Raw genomic sequence first — 24,407 nt, forward strand, 5'->3', positions numbered from 1 at the left:
TAGTTGTTCCTTTAACAGGCTATTTCTGCAAGTACATATTTGGCATACACCTAGACTATATTTTTTCAAACGGCAGTTTAAGTAGAATTCAAATAATAAGAGCTAAAGGAGCTTGAGTTTTCCTTAATGTTTTAGATACTTTAGGTGCTGTTTTTGCGAATGTTAAGTAAGGTGGAGCTCATTCTGGCTGTGAGGAGTGGTACCAAACTACTGTTTGTCTTTAAACCCCTTCCCTCTGTTGTATTTTCTGAGGTTTGCTAATTATAATTGTTAATTTTCCTTTTCAGAATTCACTTTTAACCGAAGGCTCTGTTAGATGGCTCCTGGAGCGAGCTGCCAGCCGACTCATGCTGGGCAGAGGAGGGAAAGGGTCCAGGGCTGGGGCTGGGGCTGGGGCTGGGGTTGGGGCTGGGTGCCGGCCGTGGGGGACTTCCAAGGGGGAAAGTAGCGGAGGACTGCAGTGACACTGCCCTCCCCGGGCGGGTTGAAGCATCTCACTGGTGACGGGTCTGAAAGCACGTGGCTACGTCATGGAAAGCCAGTCTTTTCAATGCAAACTTCAACTCCTCCTCCTCCTCCCTCTAATGCCTGTAACTCACATCCGAGGCTGGGCGAGGAATCCGGAGGGGAGATTTTCCTCATGCTCACCGTTGTTGGAAACTGGGAGAGTGACAGGAAGGAGGAAGGGGATCCGTGGCGCTCTCTACCTACTACAAGCCTGACAAGGGGAGGGGGCACCTGGATTTGCATCTTTTCTTCGTGGTGATTGAGAACGGCAGGTTCAATCCGATCCCACTGAGCACTGGCGATTGATTATTAAAAAAAAAACCAAAAAAAAAAACAAAAACCAAAAAAAAAAAAAAACCAAAAAAAAAAAAAAAAAAAAAACCCGACACCGGGAGAAGGGAGGCTCTGTCTTCGGCTGTCAGACTCGATCTCGGAGGTGGTATTTGGTGTGTGTGCGTGTGCTGGTTTTTTTTTTTTTTTCTTTTTTTTTTTCTTCTTTCTTTCTTTCTTTCCTTTTTTTTTTTTTTTTTTTTTTCCTTCTCTCCTAGGGGCTACACAATGGCAGTCTTCTCTCAGTGAGATGAATCCTGCTTTGCCTTCTGCAGACCCACCCATCCTCATAGCGATCAAGTAAAAGGCTATGGTTTTCTCTTTGGGGATCTTTTGTGCATTACTGTTCTCTCTGATTAGTTCTGGTCTCTGTTGGGATTTCTTTGCTTTTTTGTTTGGCTTCATGCTGAAAAAGGATTTTTTTCCAACCCTTCGGTAATAATCCAGTGGTGATCGAGGGGGATAAATCATTCACCCTGGCCGAAAAAAAACAATCACTGAGAAGTCTCAAAGAAATATACCACGTGAGGGGAAAAAACTGGGAGAAGATCCGGAATATTATCGTTTTTCCTATGGTAAAACCGGTGCCCCTCTTCAGGAGAACTGATTTCAAATTATTATTATGCAACCACAAGGATCTCTTCTTTCTCAGGGTGTCTAAGCTGCTGGATTGCTTTTCGCCCAAATCAATGTGGTTTCTTTGGAACATTTTCAGCAAAGGAACGCATATGCTGCAGTGTCTTTGTGGCAAGAGTCTTAAGAAAAACAAGAACCCAACTGGTAAGCAAAACATGCATCATGTTATGTTTTTCCTCATAATAACCTGTCTGTTGCTCATTGAGCTAGATATGCAGTCCTGCTATGCAGGAAGGCAGGGGAACAGAGAAGGAACCAGGACAGTGTTGCATATAGAGGTGTTGCATGAATAAACAAGTAACAGCTGGATCGGCGTCTCTGAGCCCGAAAACCACGGTCAGCATCTCTTGGCTGTGACACATCCATCACTAGGAGGGAGGAGGAAACTTTTTTTTTTCTTTTTTTAATGTATTTGGTTGCCTATGTTTGGTGGAATATTTGAAGGGCTGTGGTTTAAGGTTTTGCCCGAGGCGGCTGAAGCTTCGGTAGTTGCCAGGAGAAGGAACCGCGAGCTCTTCGTACTTGGGCTGCAGGTTCAGGGACGTAGCTCGGTGCCGAGAGCCTGCTCTAGACTTTCTGATTAGCTTGCACAATGTTCGCCACCCCATCACCTTTACCGAAGTAAAAGAGGCCCTCTCCCTCGCGGCCCCGCTCCTCCGTCAGCCCCCGCCTCCCTCCCCCGTCTAGCTCTCCGTGCACGAGTATTAACTCATTCCCCCGTCTGCCTCTGACACCTCCTGCTGCTGGGGATGCTTGAGCTGGGCTTATGCCTGGGGGAACCCCAGACCGAAGAGACAAACTCAGCCCCTCTAATATATGTAATTTAACGCTCCCCCCCCCTCCCCAAACAGTATCAAAACCCTGCGCCTGAGTCCCACGAGTGCGGATGAACCGGACCGTGGGTCCCAGCTTCAGGCTCTGGTGATCATGCGCCCCTATTCCAAAGGCTCCAAGCGGGCAACTTGCAGTGCATTACATAAGAAATGCAAATGCAGGTGATTCGGGGAGTCGAGTCCCCGGGGTTCACTTCCCGGTATCCCCATCTGAGGCGTTTGGGGGCGGCCGCGAAGCTGTGGGCGAGTCCGCCAGGGAGGCCGGGCCGGAGGGCTGCGTGGTGGCGGCGGCGCGCCGACGAGGAGGTTGGGCGCAGCCAGTCTGGGAGCCGCGCGCGTAGGCAGCGGGGGTGTGTGGCGTCCCCGGTTCAGTTCAGGCTGGGGAGGGCCCGGGGGCCCTGTGTTTGTGTCTGGGGCTGCGCTGGGGGGCGGGGACGGGGCACCGGCCGTCCTGCAGTGGTAGCCGGGGCGCTGGAGGCTCCTGACGCTGGCACTGCGGTGTAGTCGATCATGGCTCCCCGCGGCCGCCCTGACACCCCAAGCTCCGCCGGGGTCGGGCAGCAAGTGGCTGCTGCCTCCCTGCTTCCGAACCTTGCAAATGCAGCGTAGCTGGGGCGGCTCGCTCCGAGGGGGCTGCCTTCTGCGGGTGCCTGGAGTGAGAGCAGGAGGAGGAGGGGGAGGAGGAGGAGCGGGAGGAGGGCGAACAGGAGGAGGAGGAGGGGAAGGAGGGAGTGGAGGGGGAGGAGGGGGTGGGCGGGGATGGAGGCGGTGGGTGTGGAGGCTGAGCACCCTGTGAGGCCCCCACCGCTTCAGGAGAAGGGACACCGCGAGTTGTTAGACCGTCCGAAAGGGCAGATGCCCTCCTGCGGACGGAGGACACCTGGGCAGTTGCCCCAGCTGGGACGTTTGGGTGGCTGGGGAGGCTCTGGGGGAAGTCTCTGGCTGCCCGCGGGCGCCGTGCTGCAGTGGGCTCTGTGCCTCTGCCCTGGAATTCTCATCCCTGTGCTGTGGCTCTGCCCCTTACTCACCGGCCCCTTCTGTGGCGTCCTCCCCCTCCTTCCCCCTCCTCCCGCTCCCTCAGTCCCCTGTCCTTTTACCCTTCTCTCCCCCAACTCCTCAGCGTTTAGCAACTCTGAGCTGATACCACCATCCTGAGCATTGCCCAAGGAGAAAGCCGTGTTGTCACCTTACCACCCGCATTTCTAATTCAGCTGTGAGGTGTACCCCAAGCCCGCGTCCGGCCCAACACTCGCTGATGTTTCGGTGATGCCTAGATCCGCAGCACTACTGTATCACAAGTTAATGTGAAGACCTTTTTTGCGAGACTTACCCAAGTGGGACAAGTCAAGGGCTGCCGTTGGGAGAGAGGGATTGTTCCTTCACGCAGTGAAAATAGTTGGTTTTGAAGCCTTTTCCTGTCCTGTGACAAGATTTAGCCCCCTTTTGAGAAAGGAATACTGTAAAAGCATTTTTTTTTTTTTTTTTGGATTCGGCCATTAGTCTAGGGACCATAAAGTCACTCCCTCCATAGTACTGGAGGGTGGACTGGGGACACTAAGTTTCCTTACTGGCCTTTATAATTTTTTTTTGTAAACAATTTTACTGGAAACACTAATTCCCCTCCCCCCATACATGATTCAAGATATTTTTATTACACCTCCCCCACCCCACCCACTTTCCTCTCTCTGAATAAAGAAGATTTTTTTTTTCTTTCCAAGACATTTTGGAAGGTGTCAAATGACACATTATTTTTAGAGTAATTTATTTTGCAGCTTATGAATGCTAAAGTACTTGGGTGTGAATTGATAGGTTAATTCAAAGAGTGTCTAACGACATCACCAACTATTCTGATAGGACAGTGTAGTCTTACATTGCTAGAAGTTAGAGTTCCAACCTGGGAACTGGAGCATTTTGTAAGCTGTTTTAAAAATGTGACATTAATGTGTCACACTATCTCATCTTCTAAAAGTTTTGCTTTTTGAACTTGACTCAAATCCATGCTTAACCATTCCCTTTCAGGATTGTAACTGGTAGATTCCATTCTCCTTCTGCTATTAACATGAAGCCTAAAATCGTTTGCAGGTTTTTGATCCCAAGATAGCAGTATAACCAAGAAGTTAATTGGGTAATTAAAATAAAACAAAGACTAACATCCTCTTAACTGTTAAAACCAAAGAGAACAGATTGACTACTACCTATTATGTTATCTTAAAACTAAAATAAGGACAATTAACAGGTTTCAAACTAAGAAGATTGGCAGAATCCCTCCAAGTACCAGTACTAGGATCAGGAATTCAGTGTGAAGACTGTGTAGATTAATAATTCTTCCCAACTTTTGCAAATTATAGAACAAATTACTGATTATTCCCAATTTTTAAATTGTCAAGAAGTATAGGTAGTTTGGTCAAGGCTCGTTGGAGGACTTTTAAAACTCTGCTATATACTCATGTTGATGTGAAATTAGAGTCATGCACTTAAGGACAAAGTTATTTATCTATCCCAAAGTTATTAGCTTTTAAATAAGAGGTGTTAATTTAAAAGGCTTTTTGTAGTTGCTTTTATGTAAGATTTAACTGGAAAAGAACATGAAGATTATACTTACACAATATATGCTTGTTAAAATAAATTGTAATAGCTTGGAAATCCTGCATATAATGTAAATCTACCGTCTTCATAGAAACGTCCAGTGTCTCACAATACAACTATTAACAGAGAGCACACACACACATGCACACTCACGCTTAAATGTCCTGCTGTCCCCTATTCTCCTAGTTGAGCAATGGCTGTATGTTTAGAATAAATGTTACCTGCTTCAACTTTCACTGTGAGTCATGCAAGGTGATTGTGTTTTAGGCAAATCATTAAATAGGGAATACTAAGTCCAAGGCACTTAGTTAGCCTGGAGGAGGGCTTGATATGTTTCGTTAAACCAGCAATGATAGATTGGACTGACCAATGTGTATCACAGGCCAGTTGGGTACTAATCTAGGTCGCTAGACTTTGAGTGACAGCTGCTAAGGATAGTGGTTGGAAAAAAAAATCCACAACAAAGGTAAATACTAAGGTCATGTCATGGATATCTCTTCAAGACACATAATGTACAACAAGCAGAGGAAGCCCAGACCCTTAAATAGATACACTTATTGAACCACACTCATGAGATGCCCAAACTTCCATGGCTTGATAGGGTTTTTGGAAAGCATAGAATTTAAGGTAAGTTGTAATCAAAGATAATTTTATTAAGTACCAGTGACAGTGGCAAGGAGGGTATGAAGCAGATGTCCTGGACCTAGTTCCGCAGAGCACATTTAGATCTCACAAACTTATGACCCCGAGCATCTCCTTTCCTGAACGCAGTCTAGATTCTCTCTGCCAGGTAACTTGGAGATCATACAAGCAAGGCTTGGTAGAACGCATTGTCACTTGCTATTTCCTACTTGTTCTGGTGTCTTTCAGCTCTGCTTTTGCCTTTCGCTAAAGCTGTTTTAGGTGCCAAAAACATCTGGTACGCCTCTGTTACTCATTTAAATATATGTTATTCTTTTGAAACGACTTGCTTTACATGTAGGGCTGTCATGGCATTTAGAAGTGGGAAAATAGGGAGAGACGGGCGAAAAAAGAAAGTAAGCATTTTTTTACTCCTTCCCCTTCTCAGCCTGCCGACTCATCCTGGGTGCCTGTAGAGCTGGGTAAGCCACAAATTGGCCATAACCTCTGCATTTCTAAACACTGAGCATGTACCAAATGGAGACATCAAATTCAGACTGCATGGCTGCAACACCAAACAGGTGTGAGGCCCTTCTCTTTCTGACATGCTTGCCTTTAGAGTGGGATTCCGTGTAATCGGAGTTGGCCTTGGACTCCATCCAAGAAGCTTTAGTTACTGAAGTAGCAAAATGAGTTTGCAGAGCAGGGGCACTTCAGGAACCAAAGGACAGTATTTTAGACTGGCTTCCAAGTATTGACTTTCTGGGAGAGTGGATTTTTCTTTTTTGACATGAAATCCAAGTTAACAAGTGTGAAATCCGATGCATGATAATCTAAACTCGGTTTTAACCACAAGGATGACGGGGTGTACTCCTATCCAGCCTAGTCTCATCTTCCACAGCATCTAAAACTGAGAATATTTTTTCAAACGATGCATCGCTTTCAGAAGGTGCCAAAGGTAATTCTAGACTGTATTTAACATTTCCCACGTGAAACCATTTCTTTAACGTTCAAACCCAGTCTTCCATGTTTTAGCAACACAAACACTGGGGACTTCTCTGGTTTTTTAAAATACATATGGCAACAAGGACAACAATCAAAATTTTCGCTTCTTTGTACATTTTGGCATCATAACTCAGTCAATTGACTCATAATCTTCCTATAAATACCATGTAGATGTCTCAAAATGGAAGCATTTATTCAAAATAGTTTTTTATGCCTTAAGGCGAGACAGTTGGGATTTAACAGTATATTTGAAGCTCCTCTATTTTTTCCCCCTCTATTAAGTTTTAAACCAGACATTACATCGTGGTGTCTATATTTGTAATAAAACCTTTGAGTGTAGCCTTAGGATCATCTCCAGGAGGGACTGTGGGTCAGGGAAATACAACGGACACTTCTTCCTGCCCAGTGCCATAGTCTGTGTTGTTTAGGGTTTCATTTTGTGTACCACATTCCATATTTCCTTATAAGACTTGAACCTGAGCACTGAAGGGTAGAGAATTTTCTGAGGGAGACTTCTGAGTTCCTCCATATTCCTCTAGAGATGCACTAATGTCTTTGCTCTTCTGCTCTTTAAGGACCAAGTATTTCCTGATGTTTTCCCCTGTGTATTTCTCTAGTTGCTACAAACTGACTTTCTGCTTTGTTCAGAATGAAAAAGGCAGGGTGACAAAAGGAAGGGAGGTTCAGAGAAGGAATAAACATGAAGGCAAAGGGAGGCATGATGCGGACATGTTTTGCAGGGAAACTGAGGTTTTTGTTTATTTAACCTACTAACACTATCTAAGAAAGTCACCCAACAATTGTTGGGCACTGTTGCCTTAATTATTGTTCCCTGACATAAACTCTACTTATGATACGGAGCAGGTTTTCAATGCATTTTTAGTCAATGAATTAATAGTGAAAACAGGATTCTCTGAGAAAGTTAACTGTGGGAATGTAACAGCGGGTATCATAAATTAGCTTGGTTAAGGTCACTTAATGCTTACTCCTTCCCAACAGTGCCAACCAAGAATTTGGTTTCTTAATGATAAAACAAAGAGAAGAAAAGTCCTTAGTGGACTTCTCAGCGCTTCATCCCGCCATGATAAAGCATCCTGAAACGCCAATTGCAAACATTCCCTAGGCCCACATTTTATAATACCCTCTTCCTAAATCTCAAAACTTGAGGCCTTACTCAAGGATACAAGCTCACGGAACCAATCACAGTCTCCCCATCTGGCACTCTCAGCCTTTAAATAGCGAATGGTAGGGTGCCATCAGGTGCCCTCTGCAAGAGCCCCGTTCATTTTCTTTTCTAATCTTCAATTTGCCTCTCTTTAAAAAGGAAGACGTTCCGCAAAAACAGCTCAATGAATTGTTCCTATTTTCTTTATCGAACTTCTTTATCTGAAGGTGGTAACTGGGACCCTCCCTGGTGGCATATTTTTGCTCTTGAGGGGCAGCACCTAAACAGCCTCTAGTTCAGTTGCTTGGAAAGGAGGTGCCCCCCTCCCTTAATATTTTGTTCTTTCCAGTTTTAAAGCAGTCATCTTCAAACTCGCTAGCTCCCTGCACATCCCACAACCACGCTGATCCAGGTAGCTTCTCCTTTCTGGAGCTACTGTCAAGGCGGAGGGCGCTGGGCCACTGGCCGCGGGCTGGCAGGCGCTAAGTGTGTCAGGGACGAGGTCTGGCCGGCCGCACGGGCGGGGGCAGAGTCCCTGCTTTCCGGAGCGGCGTGTCACTGTTCCCTGCAAGCCGGGGCCGGCCACTCTGCGGCTCCGATCCGCTTCCAGGAGTCGGGCCCCTGGGTGACCTGGCCGAAGTCGGGTTGTGAGTCTGCCTAATTGAGTCCGAAGAGACGGGGCACGCGGGCCAGACACGGTCCTCCTCCGGGTGTGATCCGCGGCCCGAGGCTCCGGGACCCGCCACCGCGCGCTCCCTTCCTAGGAGCGCCCGGCGCGTCGCAGCGCAATGCGGCGGAAGCGGCCCGCCCGAGCCGCCGTAGCGCGGAAAGCTTCCGTTGTCACAGAGATGACCTCTGACCCTGGGGGCGCCTCTGGGGAACTCGTGCATCTGTTGCTATGGAAACCAGGGCGGCCTGTGGCGGGTGCTCGCGCGACCCGGAATGGGGGCAGGGCCAGGCCCCTGAGGCGGCAGGTTTGCGGGCCAGTCTGCCGGCGTCCGCGCAGCGGCGCCTCGGAGCGCCGGCCCAAGGGCCGCGAAGGAGTGAGTTCTGTGCCCACAGGTGGCCGCCTGCACCCGCGGTCCCCTCAACGCGCTGCCGGGCCCAGAGGCAAAGGGACTGGGCTCGCACCCTGGCTCAGGACGAGGAGCAGATGAGCGGAGCCGGGCTCTCAGCTTCCGCACTAGCTACTGGAAGGACCCGGGCTGGCTCCTGAAGTTCCCTCAGCTGCAATGTGAGAATGATCTCAGGTCAGCTCTCCGGTTCTAGGATTCGTAATCCTCCACCTGACCCGGGCTCCAAGTGAACTCTCCCCTTTCCCCTGTGTCTCTCCGGGACTCTGTTGAGTATATTTAAATTGCATTCTAAAATCGGAGACTGTCAGAGAGGGAGGGGCCCCGTCTGGATCCTCAGTGACCCGCGCCTCTTAGAGGTGTGGCGACTCCTTCCCAGTGCAGGAAGAGACTGTGCCCAGAGCCGGGTTTGAATTGTAGAGGCACCACCGCTCTGAGCCTTGGAAGGAGAAACACGTCGTATTTGACCGGTGACACCACCAAGAGCTCTTCATGCATTGCACAGAGTTGTGTGGTTGGTGCTGGAACAGATAGATGGCCTTCCATTATAACCATTATATTCTCCAGATGCCTTTCCTGCAGGCTCTAAACGTTTTGGGGGAGGGAGGAGGCTCTCTCTATTGGCTTCTATTATCTTTGGGCTATTGGGGGAGAATCACAGGTGACAGGCATTTTGGATTAAAAAAAAAGAAAAAACTTCACTGTAAATTTAGAAATCGAAAAAGATGATTTCCAGGGTACAGTAATGCAAAACTTGCTAGATTATAAAAGAACGGCTGGATCCAAATTGATGGAATAAGTTAAGGTTACTTGTTCAGATGGCTTGACACGTTTTAAAGATTTTTCATTGGCCTAGTTTCCAGATAGCCTCCCGTCCCTTTCTATCTTTTCTTCCTTCTTTCTGATAAGAATTACCTCCCTGAAGTTAGCTTTTCAAAGAGGTGGCCTTCAGGTCCCAGAGAAGAGTGGGTAGAACATTTACATTGCAAAGGCACAAGGAAAGAATGCCAGCTCCTCCAACAAGGACATGTTTCCTAAATCCAAAAAAATTTTTTTAATGTTTATTTATTTTTGAGAGAGACAGAGACAGAGCGTGAGTGGGGGAGGGGAAGAGAGGGAGACACAGAATCTGAAACAGGGTCCAGGCTCCACGCTGTCAGCACAGAGCCTGACATGGGGCTCGAAATCACGGACTGTGAGGTCATGACCTGAGCTGAAGTCGGTCACCTAACTGACTGAACCACCCAAGTGCCCCCTAAACCAAAATTTCACAATACCTACAAACTTTAATAGATTAGCCAGGGCAGGGGGGTGGGGGAGAGTTGGGGATTGATTAAAAATGATAGATGGGTCTTGAATTGCTTCTAGAGCTGCAATTCTGTTCTTGTAAAGACTGAATTTACAAGATAAGGACAGTTCTTTGTAATTCCTCAAACAATTGGTATTGCAACCTGTATGATCTCAAAGGGCTGACCACCCATCCAACTATATATCTTCTCTTTGCTTCTTCAGGTCAGGGAGAAGCTCTTCAACTAAGGTGGAAATCAAAAGATTCCTGTGTTCTAGATTTAGAGCTATTTGTCTTTGGAATGTTTTTATTTCCTTTTGGGTACATAGTTTCATTTGACTTAGGACAGAAAGCCTAAAAAATTTCCTATGAGGTTCTGAATATCAGCCTCCAATATCAGCAAAGCTCTAACCATAGAACTAGTTAAAAAAAAAAATCATCCTTTTAAATATCTTGTTAGGTTTAGGCCAGGACAAGCAGTAACTATTCCTGGCAGTATTGAACAATCTATTGAACACAAGAGGCATTCCCAAAGAAGGTGCAAAAGATACCTCTCTCCCAAGATCCAGAGCCACTCCCAAAGATAGCTGAAACAAAGACCCACTTCCCTTGAAAGCTGGCAATAATCTGTAGGGCACTAGCCACACATGTAATGCAACTTCTATTTCTGTCTGGCTATCTTTTGAGGGCCCCCAACCTGATGGTTGCCAAGCCCAGTTCTCAGAACACAAAATGAGATAAGTAAGAAGGCGATAGTTGTCCTTGGGAGAGAAAGGATCAATAACCAATGCATCTTGAAAAGGAAGAGATAACATGAAATTTTACCTTCCTCTCTTGACCAGGCACTACAGACAGAGATCCAGGAGAGCTGATTCTGGTAAGAATTTCCACCCTTTGCTGGCTTCTCTCAGGTTTCCCTGATCAGTTTTCTCCAAGTCTCCAGAGTGAGTGGGGTTTAAAGTAGAGAGTGAAGTTGGGCATCTACCAGAATTTGGCAAAGCTTTTAAAATTAATTTTATTTTAGTCTCCCCTTGGTTGTTTAAGGGAATACTGGTGGAGATTTACTGGAGAATCCCTTGGAGTCCCATCAACCCCGAGAGGGGCCCATGTGGCGACCCTCCTTTGGGGGTAGATATAAGGGCCTCTGGACATAGGCCATTAATTTGGAAGGTTTTTGTTTACCATCTTGCAGTGTGTTTAGAGTGGAAAGGCAGTGCAGACGGAGGATTAGTAGACTGAGTACTGAGGTAAAGGAGGGTAGAAGGGAGTAGTAGGAGGCATTTCTTTCTTCTTTTTTTAATGTTTATTTATTTTTGAGAGAAGAGAGACAGAGAGAATCCAAAGCAGGCTCCAGGCTCTGAGCTGTCAGCACAGAGCCTGCTGTGGGGCTTGAACCCACGAACTGTGAGATCATGACTGGAGCTGAAGTTGGATGCTTAACCACTGAGCCACCCAGGCACCCCTAGATATGTTATTTCTTTGTAGTGGTGGATAGTCTAATGGCTTTTAATGGTCCAACTTGTGCCTACTTAGATTCTGATGTGCCATTCATCAGAAAAGTCTGAATTTCTTGTGTTAATTTATTTCCCCAACCTTCCTAGCACTTTGTGCTGTGGACTTGCCTTGAGTTTTGTGAGTCCTGCACCCCCAATGGCTGCCAACTTGCTTTCCTTAGATTGAAGGGTAACCATTATTTTCCCTTGAAATAAGCCATCATAATTCAGCCAGACTTACTGTTTCTGACTGCCTGTGTGCACTGTTCCTGAGACTTGAAAGCCCCCCACCCCCCACAACGTGCTTAATCATAGATGAGTTTGGCTACAAACCTAAATATGTGGCCTACTAAGTCTAACCATGAAAATCTGGAGTCTCTCACACCCCAGTTTTCCACCTTGTGAAGAAAAACCCCTGGAGTCTCACACCCCAGTTTTCCACCTGGAAGGATTAAGATGAACAAACTTGAGGAGTTCAGAATGCAAAATAAGCAGAGCTTGATCAGAGAGAGGCTTACCAGAGCAGCTGGAGAGGCAGCAAATAAAATGGCTCTGTGGGTACAATCACCTGCTTCTAGAAGCCATCCCCAGAATCTTTAGCAGCTGTCTTCAGGACCCATCTCATTGCCAAGCTGTCAATTTACAAAACTGAAACAATTTAGTAATCAGTTTGATGTCCTTTCTTCAAGGGAGAACAATCCTCGACTGGGGGAGTACAGTGCCTCACAAGTAGTTGGATCATTCTTCCCAAGGGATTTTGGGCAAGTGTGAGTTTTAAAGAGGCGTTGGAAGAGGCAACAAGGAAACAAGCATGATTGACTGGGAGGCTAGGGATTCCCTTACAAGGCTAGGAGGTCCCATTTTCTAAGGTAAAGTAAGCTAGCTAAAGCCCAGCTGGAGGATTGTGATTAGTGAATGTTAGATTTCCTTGACAGGTGTTTCCCATTACGTGCAGGATGCCTTAAGTTTTGGATTTGTGATTTGGACCAGGTGGCTGGGCCTGCCTCCGTTTTGTGGGTCCTGATATACAAATAAACTTTATCAGTAGTCAGGAACAGATCATGTGTTATGTGACATGGTCAGATTTATTCTTTAGGCAATTGCTATGGTGACAGCGTGGAAAATAGCTTTGAGTGGGGCAAGACTGAAGGTAGAAAGGCCACAAAGGAAGCAACTGAAGTGGAAGTGGTAAGGTCCAAAATAACACAGTGACAGGGGCTGGAGAGAAAGGGCAGTCTGTCAACTTCAGTGGCCAATGTGAACTGGGGAAGGCAGGAGAGGGAGGAGTCTAGAATGTTTTGACCACAGGTTTTTGATTTGGACAACGCCTGTGGATCCGGATCCACTGACCATTGGCCAGATAGAATGCTTCCATCTCCTTGAAACATGGGGTAAAAACTTGGCTCTCTCCAGACTGTCCACATTAGGAGGGCTGTGGTAGCGGTGATTAGCAGGTAGAAAACTGACAAGTTTCTCTTTTTAGATCAAAACGTAAATAGGCAGTTGTAGGAGGGTCACTCTATGATAAAAAGTTCATTTTCTTCACTTCAAAGCTGGAAGTCCTCAGGGATGGAAAAAAGCTCTTTACAATGAAGAAAAGCCAAGAAGTTTTTTTTTTTTTATGATTATGTACAATTCTTTGTCGAGAGTAGATGTTTTTGTACACAATACTTTGTTCGGTTTGAGGAGTCAAGGAGTGCAATTAAATGCCACTTTTTCAGATGAACTCTTCAGGTCTGGCAAGAAAAGGAAGTGTGAACTTTATGGACTTTGCATACGTTAAGTGTGTGCACCTGCTTTTTAGATAGAAATGAATGTAGTCATAATTAAAATGCCTTTCCCCCTGTAACATTTTGCTGTCTGCATGATCACAGTGGATCACTGAAGTATGTGGTAACTTCTTCTGTAATGCTGCCTCTTAGAAAAATCGTGGTTGGGGAGGGATTGTAATTTCTATTCTTTCCACTTCCTGGGTGAAGCTCATGGCACGCTACTGTTGTACTTTAAAAAAAGAAGAAACATGTAATAAGGCTTAAAGATGAAAATAATCGTAGGTTTTTATTTTTTTTTTAGTAGCTACCTATTTCAAAGTCTGAAACTCATCTTCAGTTGTGTTACTGCTGTACCCCAGGTATTGTAATTCTTAAGCAGAGAAATGATTCTGTTTGCCAGGAGGCCTGAGTCAGTTCCATAATTAAATACTCAGTAATCACCATTCTGCCTCAACATTTTCCTGGCGGGGCAGGTTGAAAACACTAACCCAATATGCTCGTTCCTCCTTTATTATCCAAAGATTTGACTTGTTTCCTAGGAATTTGCATTTTTCATTAACTTCATTATATTTTCTTTTACACTGAAATTTTCTACTCATATGCCAATTCAATGACATAAAATTCCTCACATGTCATACATATAATAATGGATATGAAATATTGGAAAGACTTTTAATGGAGTAGATACTAAATGTTAGAACTATTTTAATGATGCAGTAACAAGCAATGTAAAAAATGAATTTTAAAAGGATAGAAATTTTACATCAGTATTGCTTATTGTTTACTTTCTCTTTTCTAATTATACGTCCTTTTAAAAGCTTGGGAATAATCTTAAAGAGCACAAGTGCTGAGGTGATTCTGTGGCACACGTGCCTTTTGATGGGGACATTAACCAGTGGCATATATACTAAAGATAGAGTGTGGCCTGATCTGCAGAGCCATGAAGTTTGATCCCTATTTGCTTTGTCCTTTACCAAAGTGCTTTCCCATCGCTGCGAATTCACCCCTTTGTCCCACTCTCCCTGTCTTTGTACGATGATACCCAGGATTTGATCCTTTCATATATTTCCTTTAGGCCTGTTTTTCACAAGTTTTGTCCTCAATTTACTCTTTAGGCAAGGTTTGGATTAGGATTCAACTGGATCTTCTACTTTTACATGTATTGCGTTAGGGGAAAAAAGGCTAACAATACAGCTGTCAGAAAGCAAATGAGACACCTCTATCTGGACTTGAGATATTTGCTAGAAGTGAAATTTATTTGGCTTAATTTCTTCTTTCTGTGCTTTCAGTAGCATGTAAAAAAATGATTTGGATCTATTGCTTTATTAGATTATATAATAAAAATGACTTTTGGGTGGTGTTATTAGTAAATATTCTACCTCATACTCCCACTAGTGAATGTACATTAAACTTACCAGATTTTTAAAAGCATATTGCTCCTCTGCTTTAACATAAATATCCTGAATTCCTTTTCTGAATTACTTTGAATCTTGTGTTATCATGATCTTTAAATAAATAATAATTACAACCAATTTTTTAGTAAATGCTTTCTACATACAAGGCAATTTATCTATATTACCTAGTTAGTTCTCATAACCACAGGTAGGAACTTTTTTTTATACAGCTGACCCTTGAACAACATGGGCTTGAACTGTGTGGGTCTACTCTTACGTGGACTTTTTTCAATAAATCTATTGGAAATTTTTTTGAGGTTTGTGACAATTGGAAAAAAAAAACGGCAGACAAACTGTGTAGCTTAGAAAGACTGAAAAATTTTAAGAAAAAGTTAGGTATTATTATAAGAATACAGTATAACATACAAAATATGTGTTAATCAACTGTTTACCTTCTTGGTAAGACTTCCAGTCAACAGCAGGCTATTGGTAGGTAGGTTTTTGGGGAGTCGAAAGTTGAACGTGGAGTTCTGGCTGTGCAGGGGGTCTGTGCCTGCAAGCCAGGTGTTGTGCCAAGGTCAAACTGTATTTAACAGGAGAGAACTCAGGCATGAAGAGGCTAAGGAAGATGCCTGACAGTACTTGGCTAACAAAAAACCTGAGCAGTATGACTCCAGAGTGCAGACTGTTAAATCCCTGTGTTGTAACTGCCTCTCTAAAGACAATGTTCAAAGAATGTGACCAGTATTGTCTTAGTGGGTCTGTGAATCATTATATCCTGAAACTAAAACAGACTTCAATGTATTCAGTGTTTGGATATTTAGAACTTGTAATGCTTTTTTATTGAGCATGATTTCCATGCATTAAAGCACACAGTTCTTAACTGTAGTGTTTGATGTCTTTTGACTATTGTATCCTTGTAACCACCACCCCAGTCAAAACATAGAACATTCCCATCACCCTAGAAAACTCCTTCCCTGTTCTATCCACAAGTGACTCCCCTAAGAAGCAACCACATTCTGATGTCTCCCGCTTTACGTTAGCCGCTGTAGACCCTCATATCATTACATCATGGTGTCTTCACACTTTTGAGTTTGCTTCTTTTGCTCAGCATGTTGTTTTGGAGATTCACCCATGTCATTGTGTGTTAGATGTGTAGACTGATGTGGTAGCTTCTGTTTTCTTTTGTAAACTAGAAACTCCTAATTGAACAGACTTGCTTTTGGCTAACAGCCAGAAGTTGTCAAAAACTACAAAGGGTTTGAGAGTTGACCCAGTTTGCAGGCTACCAAGTTAGTCTGCCCCAGTTATATAGATGCTGGCTGAAGACAGGAGACTCCTGGGTCAGAGATAAAGGACTTTATTACTTAGGGCACAGCAGGCAGCATGAGCTTCATGTTCTAATCGATTCCCCTTGGCCCCAGATTCTCCAGGGGCAATGCTGAGTGACCCAGGTGGATGCTTGCACACAGGGTTTGTGTCACAGCTTAGGAACTGCAAGGTTAGGCAATCCCCTGTCTTTTAAGAAGTGCTTTGCAAAGCTGTCCAACCTTTGCCCCGTGGGGAGGCATTATCTTCATTTTCCTGGTCAGGAAATAAATCTGTCTTGTAACCTGGAAGGAGGCGCTATCCCTGGATTCCAAGGCTGTAACATCCTTGCAAAGAGTCTGAGACAAAAGCTGTTATGAGACGTGCAGAAATCTCATGGATAAGTTGTCATTTAAATCTGTGTCTGAAAAGCAGCACTTTCTTTCCCTCTCTTTCTCTCAGGACTGCTATTTTTTTTGTTCCAAAGATGCAGTTAGTCTATAGAAGGATATCTGTTATTTGGAAATTCAAAAGTGATCCTGAGGTTTTGAGAAGATAGACAATGTATCATCCTATACAATGAACTTACCGGTATTTACTAAATAGCGTGTGTTAAGTTCTATGTTAGTTACTGGGAGAGATTTAAAGCATCTTGTAAGGATTTGGTCTTTGGCCGATGAGTACTTAAGCTAAATGTAGGGAGAATACCAGAAATGAGAGAGTCCTAAACAACCAAAGGCTACCTGGGATGCTATAGGAGACCCATATGGGATGTAAGGCGAGGAAAGGGAAATCTTTTAGAGAAGTGTGACCTGAGCTGACTCTTGAATGCACGTTTCAGTTGGCAGGAGAGAGAAAGAAGTGTATTCCTGGCAGGGGGAGTAATGTGAGTGAAAGTCAAAGGCTGGGGGAAAGGTACATGTCTGGGAATTTATGGGAATGTTAATAAAACCATATTTTCAAGGATTAGAGGATTCATAGTTTGGAGTCCAAAAGCCTGGCAGAGGAGTTTAGATTGGATGTGGTAAAAATGCGTGAACTAGAGAATGTCTCTGCAGGGGGAGTGACGTTCTTGAGAATTGCTCCAATACAGCTGGAAAGTGTGACTGGTGGAGCTGGCTGTGGGAGGGTAGCACTAGGAAGAGGGAGGCCTTTCATAGTAAAAAGCAGTCAAGTGAAATGTCCTTTCTTACTTGGATATGGGAAACAAAGCTCGGATTAAGGTGTGGTTCTGAGTATGACTGCATGTGGGCTGCTGAAATAGGTCTCTGCTTGTATATGTGCTGCCGCAGTGAGCACTAGGTCTCAGTGCTTGGGAAGGGATAAACCAAAGGCACATCTAGACACTCTGGAACAGGAAGGCCACTGCGTCCTCTGAGCTTTGAAGCATGGCTGAAAGGGGCACCTGGGCAGCTCAGTCGGTTAAGTGCCCGATTCTCAATTTTGGCTCAAGTCATGATCTCACAGTTTGTGGGATCGAGCCCCGTGTTGGGCTCTGTGATGACAGCAAGCACAGCGCCTGCTTGGGATTCTCTCTCTGTCCCTCTTGCTCCACCCCAACCCTCTTTCTCTCTCTTTCTCTCCAAGTAAATAAACATAAACAAATTAAAAAAAAAAAATGAGGGATGGCTGAAATAAAAGGCGTGAATGGGCCAAAGAGATGTCATTGGGGAGGCTCTAGGTGGCTTCAATGTATTCCCTGAAGTCGATGATTTGCTGAGAATGTGAGACAGGAAATGTAGCTAATATACCTTTGAAGGTTGCATGTTGCTGATACATAGACAAACACATGTTTTACGTAATTTAAGGCCAACTCCCAGTTTAAATTCTCTAGCTCTGGTAGCTTTATTGCCTTTCCAAATAAGGTGAGAATGAATGACCTTCAGTTCTTTCAAGGTGAGTGCCGAACAACTTTGTAGTACTTAAGTATTCATCACAGCAGTTTATTTCTCTGCATGATGATGTTTTCCAGTGAAACACCATGCTGGGAAGGACTACAAATGTCATGGGCTATTTGGATATAAGGCTATTTGGATGTTTCAAGAACTAGGACCACATTTTTTTCTATAAGAGTCCTGATACAGTGTGCTGTTCAAGCTCTGGTAGTGGACATGTGTCTTGGCAATCCTTAGTGACCATTAGTGGATCAAGGGTTACTGGGGACGTGCATTAAGGAATAGTTTTTAAAAGCACAACTGCTAGAAATAAATTTTATTTTTCCACTTTATGTTGTGAAATTTGAATTGTGTTTTCGGGGTCAATATCTCTTTCTTGCATGTCTTTATAAACTTGATGTTTTAAGGAAGATAACTTTTGTTAAAATAAGAGTATTAATTAAATTATTAATGGCTATTCAAACTTTATAAAAACATACCTAATGATGCCTTAAAAGCAGCAGGTTCAGCTTCTTTGATTTAGAGCTGGGATCCTTATTAAAGGTCATAGTTTGTAAGCGTGGTGCTTACAGGATCACAAGCATAATTCATACAAGAAGGGGAATGGGTTCATTTTAGGTGGTGATAGTAGTAGTAAATGCCCTGCACTGGGAGCAAATTGGAAGCATAAACCTGAATTCTGTCATTTCTCTGGATTCGCACATAATTGAATTAATCAAACCTTTAGCAAATTAGGGTAAACGTAATGGTTGTACCATGCGAAAGGTCAGAATACTGCAGAGTTAAGTAAAGGGCCTGAATGTTGTATTAGCATAGCTCTGAATAAAAAATTAAAATGTACACCCTTTGCATATAAAGATGCTACTCCAGAATCCACACTGCATCCTATGGATTAGCACAGGTATGTGCACACTTTCTTATCCAGTCTTTCTGGTGCTCAATAACATGTGTTTGTGAGAGCCTTGAGAAAGGTCATTAGAGCCACTGAACGCACTCTGTGAATCATAACCTTCCTCTCTTATTTGTATTATCCCAAACAGAAGGAGGTGTTATCTCTGTGACTGTTGGTAATGGTTTTTGCCTGTCCATGCTTTTCCTTTTGCAGTAACAGTTTAAATGTAAGGCAGATCCTTGACCCTTTCTTTCTTGTATTCTTTTAAATTTATAATTGCTAGAAATACTTTTTAATATCATATATTTCATTATGAGCTATTCTTTTTTTTTATGAGAGAGACAGAGAGAGTAAGCAAGGGAGAGGGGCGGGGGGGGGTGAGAGTGAGAGAGTGAGAATGAGAGTGAGAGAGAGAGAGAGAGAGAGAGAGGGAGAATCTTAAGCAGGCTCCACACTCAGTATGGAGCCTGATGTGGGGCTCGATTCCACAACCCTGGGATCACGATCTGAGCCAAAACCAAGAGTCGGATGCTCAACTGACTGAGCCACCCAGGTGGCCCTCGTTAGGAGTTCTTATCTACACTTCAGAATTATAAGAAAATTAAGGAAAATGATAGAAGTTGGTACTGCTAATAAATATGGCAATACTGGTACAAGGAATTTCAAAAAATTGCATGAAAGTAATTTTCGGGTAATACACATTATATTTATTTCCTAATTGCTATCTTACATTATGGCAAAATATCCATATTTTGAGCTGCTGAATAGTGATACACTATTTTAACTAAATTGTGGTTTGAATTTTTTAAGTTTGAAGGGTAAACACTAAGTGTGTTGAATGTATTTATGGAAGGTATGCTAGGTATTTTAGTTTATCACTAAATCCTGGATGTTTTTACACTTACCCAATCTGTAGGCTGATACAATCTTTCACCCAAGAGAGCCATTAGAGAAGGGTTCATTTTAAATTTTTTTTTTTTTTTTTTCAACGTTTATTTATTTTTGGGACACAGAGAGACAGAGCATGAACGGGGGAGGGGCAGAGAGAGAGGGAGACACAGAATCGGAAACAGGCTCCAGGCTCTGAGCCATCAGCCCAGAGCCTGACGCGGGGCTCGAACTCATGGACCTCGAGATCGTGACCTGGCTGAAGTCGGACGCTTAACCGACTGCGCCACCCAGGCGCCCCAAGAAGGGTTCATTTTAAAAGCAATTTGAAAGCAGGAAAAAAAATAGCTAGGAGGTAGGATACAAAATGCGAATACGAAACTCAAATATAAAAATAATAGATGATATATTTTGTGTTTTTAAACTTGTGATTTTGAAATTAAAAAACAAAATGTTTCATATTTTCACCAGTTCATTTCATGGCTTTCAAGTAGCTGTTGTTGAGATGATTTGCAATTAAAATTAGATACCAAGATCTGCAGCATAGGATGTAATGATTGAACAAGACATTTTAAAGCATATCTGCTTCCTAAATCAGGCTGGCTAGTCAGTCATCTTGGTATTGGGTAGTTAAGGATTGATACACTTTAAACTGCTTTCCAATAAGTAGACCATGTAGGTAGAGTTGCTACCTCCAAATATATGGTATATTAAATTACCACTGTAGGTTTTTTATAGGTTTCAGTGTTGTTTTCTATCATGATTTCCCTGTGTATGGACAGGTATTAGATGAAAAGCAGAAAATAAGACACGAAAGAAAAAAATATATATAATGAATAGGACTTTAGGCTATTTAAAAAAAACTTACTAATAGGAAATGAAAAACACTCTGACTTCTGTGGCTGTTGTCTTCATATGGCTAATGCAGGAGTTTTAAGATATCCATCATCGCTGATTCCCGTTGTCCATGGTGAGCCGGTCAGTAGTCCCTGAGTATCCCTGGTTTTGCTTCCCAAGGTTTCAGCTGTGGACCGGAAGCAGTGAGATAATTGCTCTATTTTATTATTGTTGTTAATTTCTCACTGTACCTAGTTTATAATTACGTCTGTGTGTATAAGAAGAATCACCTGTAGGTGTTTGGTAGGGTCCAGGCTGTCAGGCACCCACTGGACGTGTTGCAACAACTTATACCCTACATGTAAGGTGGAGGGGGGGCTACTGTATTTGCCAGTAGTTGCCAATACTTTTTTACTTTATGATCTCCTAAAGGCTGCTATGACTCTTCCATATCGCCTTATTAAACATCCATCTAAAGAAATAAAATGGGGAAACTCTGGTTATTTTAGATGCTCTCACACATTATTTTTTTGTTTATTGTGTTTGTTTGTTGTTTTGTTTTCCTTTGACTACTTCATTTGATAAGGAAGGAGGAGATAATAGCCCTGATTCTAAGACTTCCTTTAATTACCTGTGTTCACTTTGGGACTGACCCCCATTTGGATTCAAAGTTATAGTTTAATTAAACAAATAAAATATGTAGGCTTCTAGTATGTATCTATAGGGTATAACATCTAAGTAATTTATTTTGATTAATATTGTAGGGTGTAGTCATATGACAGTGTGATCTTTCATTTCCCTGGCTCTGATGCTATGGGGCTAACAAGAGGGCACAGAGGGCTTTCTGGAAAGAATCAAACTCTGTCTGAGTCACCATAGATAATATCCTCATGTCTAATACACTTCTCTGAATAACTGTCTCTGCCCACTAGTTGTCATTTACTCCTTTCTCTATTTAAGAAATGATATTAGAAGTAATAGAACAGGGACATTATTAGAACAATAACTTTGAATATATTTTAATTATATAAAAATGTCAGGGCACCTGGCTGGCTCAGTCAGAGGAGCCTGTGACACAATCTGGGGGTCGTGAATTTGACCCCCGCGTAGGGTGTAAAGATTACTTAATAAAACATTTAAAAAAGTCAATCATTGACAAATATTGTTACTTTATTGTTAGTAACAAATTACTTGAGCAACACTGTACAGCTGATCATGGTATATGAGTGATTTAGACACCATGATTGAGAACTGATATTTTAGATTTTAATGTCTGAGGATTGGTTTCCTTTTTCAAAAGAAGCTATTGCAATTTTTGGTAACATTTTCAAAGCATGAAGTCCCATTTCAGGCAGCCAATTCAACACCTAAGACGTACTGAATTCCTTCTATATGAAGAATGGTGTGCTTGGCCCAGAGGATGATTCATGAAGACGGGGTCTTAGTGTTTCTAGGGGGATAGAGGGGATTGAAAGGTTGGGTAGAGAAAGGATGCTGGGTATGGTCAGTCCTGGAGCTAAAGGAGCAATATTGCTAGAGGTGGAGGAATGAACTGATCATCCTCCTTCCCCTCTTCTCCTGTTTCCTTTTCCCTTTGCCACTGCCAGTTGTGTCATGAGATTCTGTGTGTTGGACCAAATGAGGGATAGATTTGGGCTACAGTATTCCAGACAGAATGCAGAGTCCATGGCTGTTCTTACATAGCATTTCGTGTTAGGCAGGGTACATTTTTAAGTTGAAAAATACAATGAAAAATCGTAACAACTAAAATATGTTATGACTGGAAATTGTTTTCTGCCCACAAGGCCCGCCAGAAATGCCATTGGGGGTCTTTGTGCATTTTTTCTTCTTCTTAATATGTTTACTTGGCTATCAGTAGGCATACTTGTCTAATGACTAATAAAACTGAAGAACATTTTCTGTAGTAGAAGAAATCTAAAGTAATTTGTAATACAACTATAATATAGTTGTGAATGTATTTCTCCTATCTCATTTTTATGAGAGCTTTATTGAGATATAGTTCATACACTTTAAAATTTACTCTTTTAAAGTGTACATTTCAATAACTGTTAGGTATATTCAGGTATCGTGCAACTGCAACCATTGCCACTATCTAACTTAAGAACATTTTCATTGACTTACGGAGAAGCTCCATACAGCAGTCACTCCCTGTTTCTGCCTCCCCTCATACGCTGTTTCTGTGGGGTTTGCTCATTCTGGATATTTCATATGAACGTAATCATACAATATATGAGTTCATTTGATTAACATAATGTTTTCGAGGTTCATCTATGTTGTGGAACATATCAGTTCTTCATTCTGTTTTATTATCCAGTAGCGTTCCATTGTGTAGTAGATATGCCACATTTTGTTTATTCATTCTTCACATGATGCACATTTGGGTTGTTTCCATTTTTTTTTTTTTTTTTTGTTACTAGATACAGTGTTGCTATGAGCATTTGTGTATAAGTTTTACCCAAAAATTTCAGTTCTCTTGGGTATATACCAAGCAGAATTGCTGGTCAGATGATAATTGTATGTTAATACTTTTAGAGGCCACCAAATTGTTTCTTAAAGCAGCTGCACAATTTTGCATTTCCTCCTGCAACAGCTGAGGGTTTCAGCTTCTCCACATTCTTGCCAACTTTTGTTATTGTCAGTTGTTTTGATTACAGTCATCCCAGTGAGTGTGAAGTAGTATGTCATTGTGGTTTTGATTTGCATTTCTCTAATGACTAATGACATTGAACTTCTTTTCATGTGCTTATTGGCTATTTGTATATCTTCCTTGGAGAAATGTGTTTTCAAGCTTTTTCCCCCATTTTTAACTGGATTATTCGTTTTTTAATTTTTGATTTGTAAGAGTTCTTTATATATTCTGGATATGTTTCTTATTAAGTATATGATTTACAAATTACAAATGATTTTCTTTTACGAACTGTTTCTTTCTTGATGGTGTCCTCTGATGTACAAAATTTTAAATTTTGATGAAGTTCAATTTATCTATTTTTTTTTTTTTTGTCATTTGTGTATTTGGTGTCATCTCTAAGAAACCATTTCCTAACTAAATATTTATTCCTAAGTTTTCTTCTGAGACTTTTAACCCTTTTACATTTGAGTCTTTGGTCCATTTTGAGTTAATTTTCATATTTTGTGTAAGGTAGGGGCCCAGCTTCATTCCTTTGCTTGTGGACATTCAACTGTCCAAGTAGTATTTGTTGAAAATCTCATGAGACTTATAAATCTTATTTTAAATTAATATATAACCAAAAGAACTTTTTACTCTGCTTAATTTGTTTTACTAAAAAACAAACTAAAATGTCTTGATATTTCAAAGAATTGAATTTTGTTGTATGTTACATGAAACTATAATGGGGTACTGTGAAAATTTTTAGTAGCAATACATGCCTACTTTTACTGTAGTTTAGCTTATAAACACTTAAAAAATTAATATCCTGTGAAACATAAACTTTTTTTAATGTTTATTATTTGAGAGAGAGAGAGAGAGAGACAGAGTACGTGACAGGGAGAGGCAGAGAGAGAGGGAGACACAGAACTCTAAGCAGGCTTCAGGCTCTGAGCTGTCAGCACAGAGACCAACATGGGACTTGAACTCACGAACTGCGAGATCATGTCCTGAGCTGAAGTTGGATGCTTAACTGACTGAGCCACCCAGGCATCCCTATAAACACTTTTAAGATATTCATGTCCTTGTGAAAATAGAACACAGACTAGCTATAGATATATAGAGTGAACAACTTTTATATATTTATCTTTGATTGAAATATTGCTCTGACTATTCTCATCTGTTTATTTTCAAAGCATGGGCATTTCATTAATATATTGACAATATGATACTATATTTACATTTAATTTGTCTATTT

The 24,407-nt window shown here is 42.4% G+C and overlaps 1 protein-coding gene across 2 annotated transcripts in view; it reads left to right on the forward strand.

The window, feature by feature from the left end:
- The first annotated feature begins 1,021 nt into the window (after positions 1-1,021).
- Positions 1,022-24,407, forward strand: part of FGF14 (fibroblast growth factor 14) — a 628,696-nt gene continuing 605,310 nt past the window's right edge. The window contains exons 1-2 of one of the 2 annotated variants that reach the window (XM_086708520.1): positions 8,810-8,933; positions 10,887-10,921. Coding sequence is in view for 1 of the 2 variants with exons in the window: in XM_025924255.2 (XP_025780040.1) it covers positions 1,410-1,617 (208 nt within the window). In the remaining variant the exon portion in view is untranslated. Of the gene's footprint in view, positions 1,618-8,809; positions 8,934-10,886; positions 10,922-24,407 lie in introns of those variants that run through there. The other variant, XM_025924255.2, reaches the window with a different exon arrangement.

Source organism: Puma concolor, chromosome A1, assembly GCF_028749965.1.
Source record: "Puma concolor isolate L17-30 chromosome A1, mPumCon1.1.hap2, whole genome shotgun sequence".
In the NCBI taxonomy this organism is placed as follows: Eukaryota; Metazoa; Chordata; class Mammalia; order Carnivora; family Felidae; genus Puma; species Puma concolor.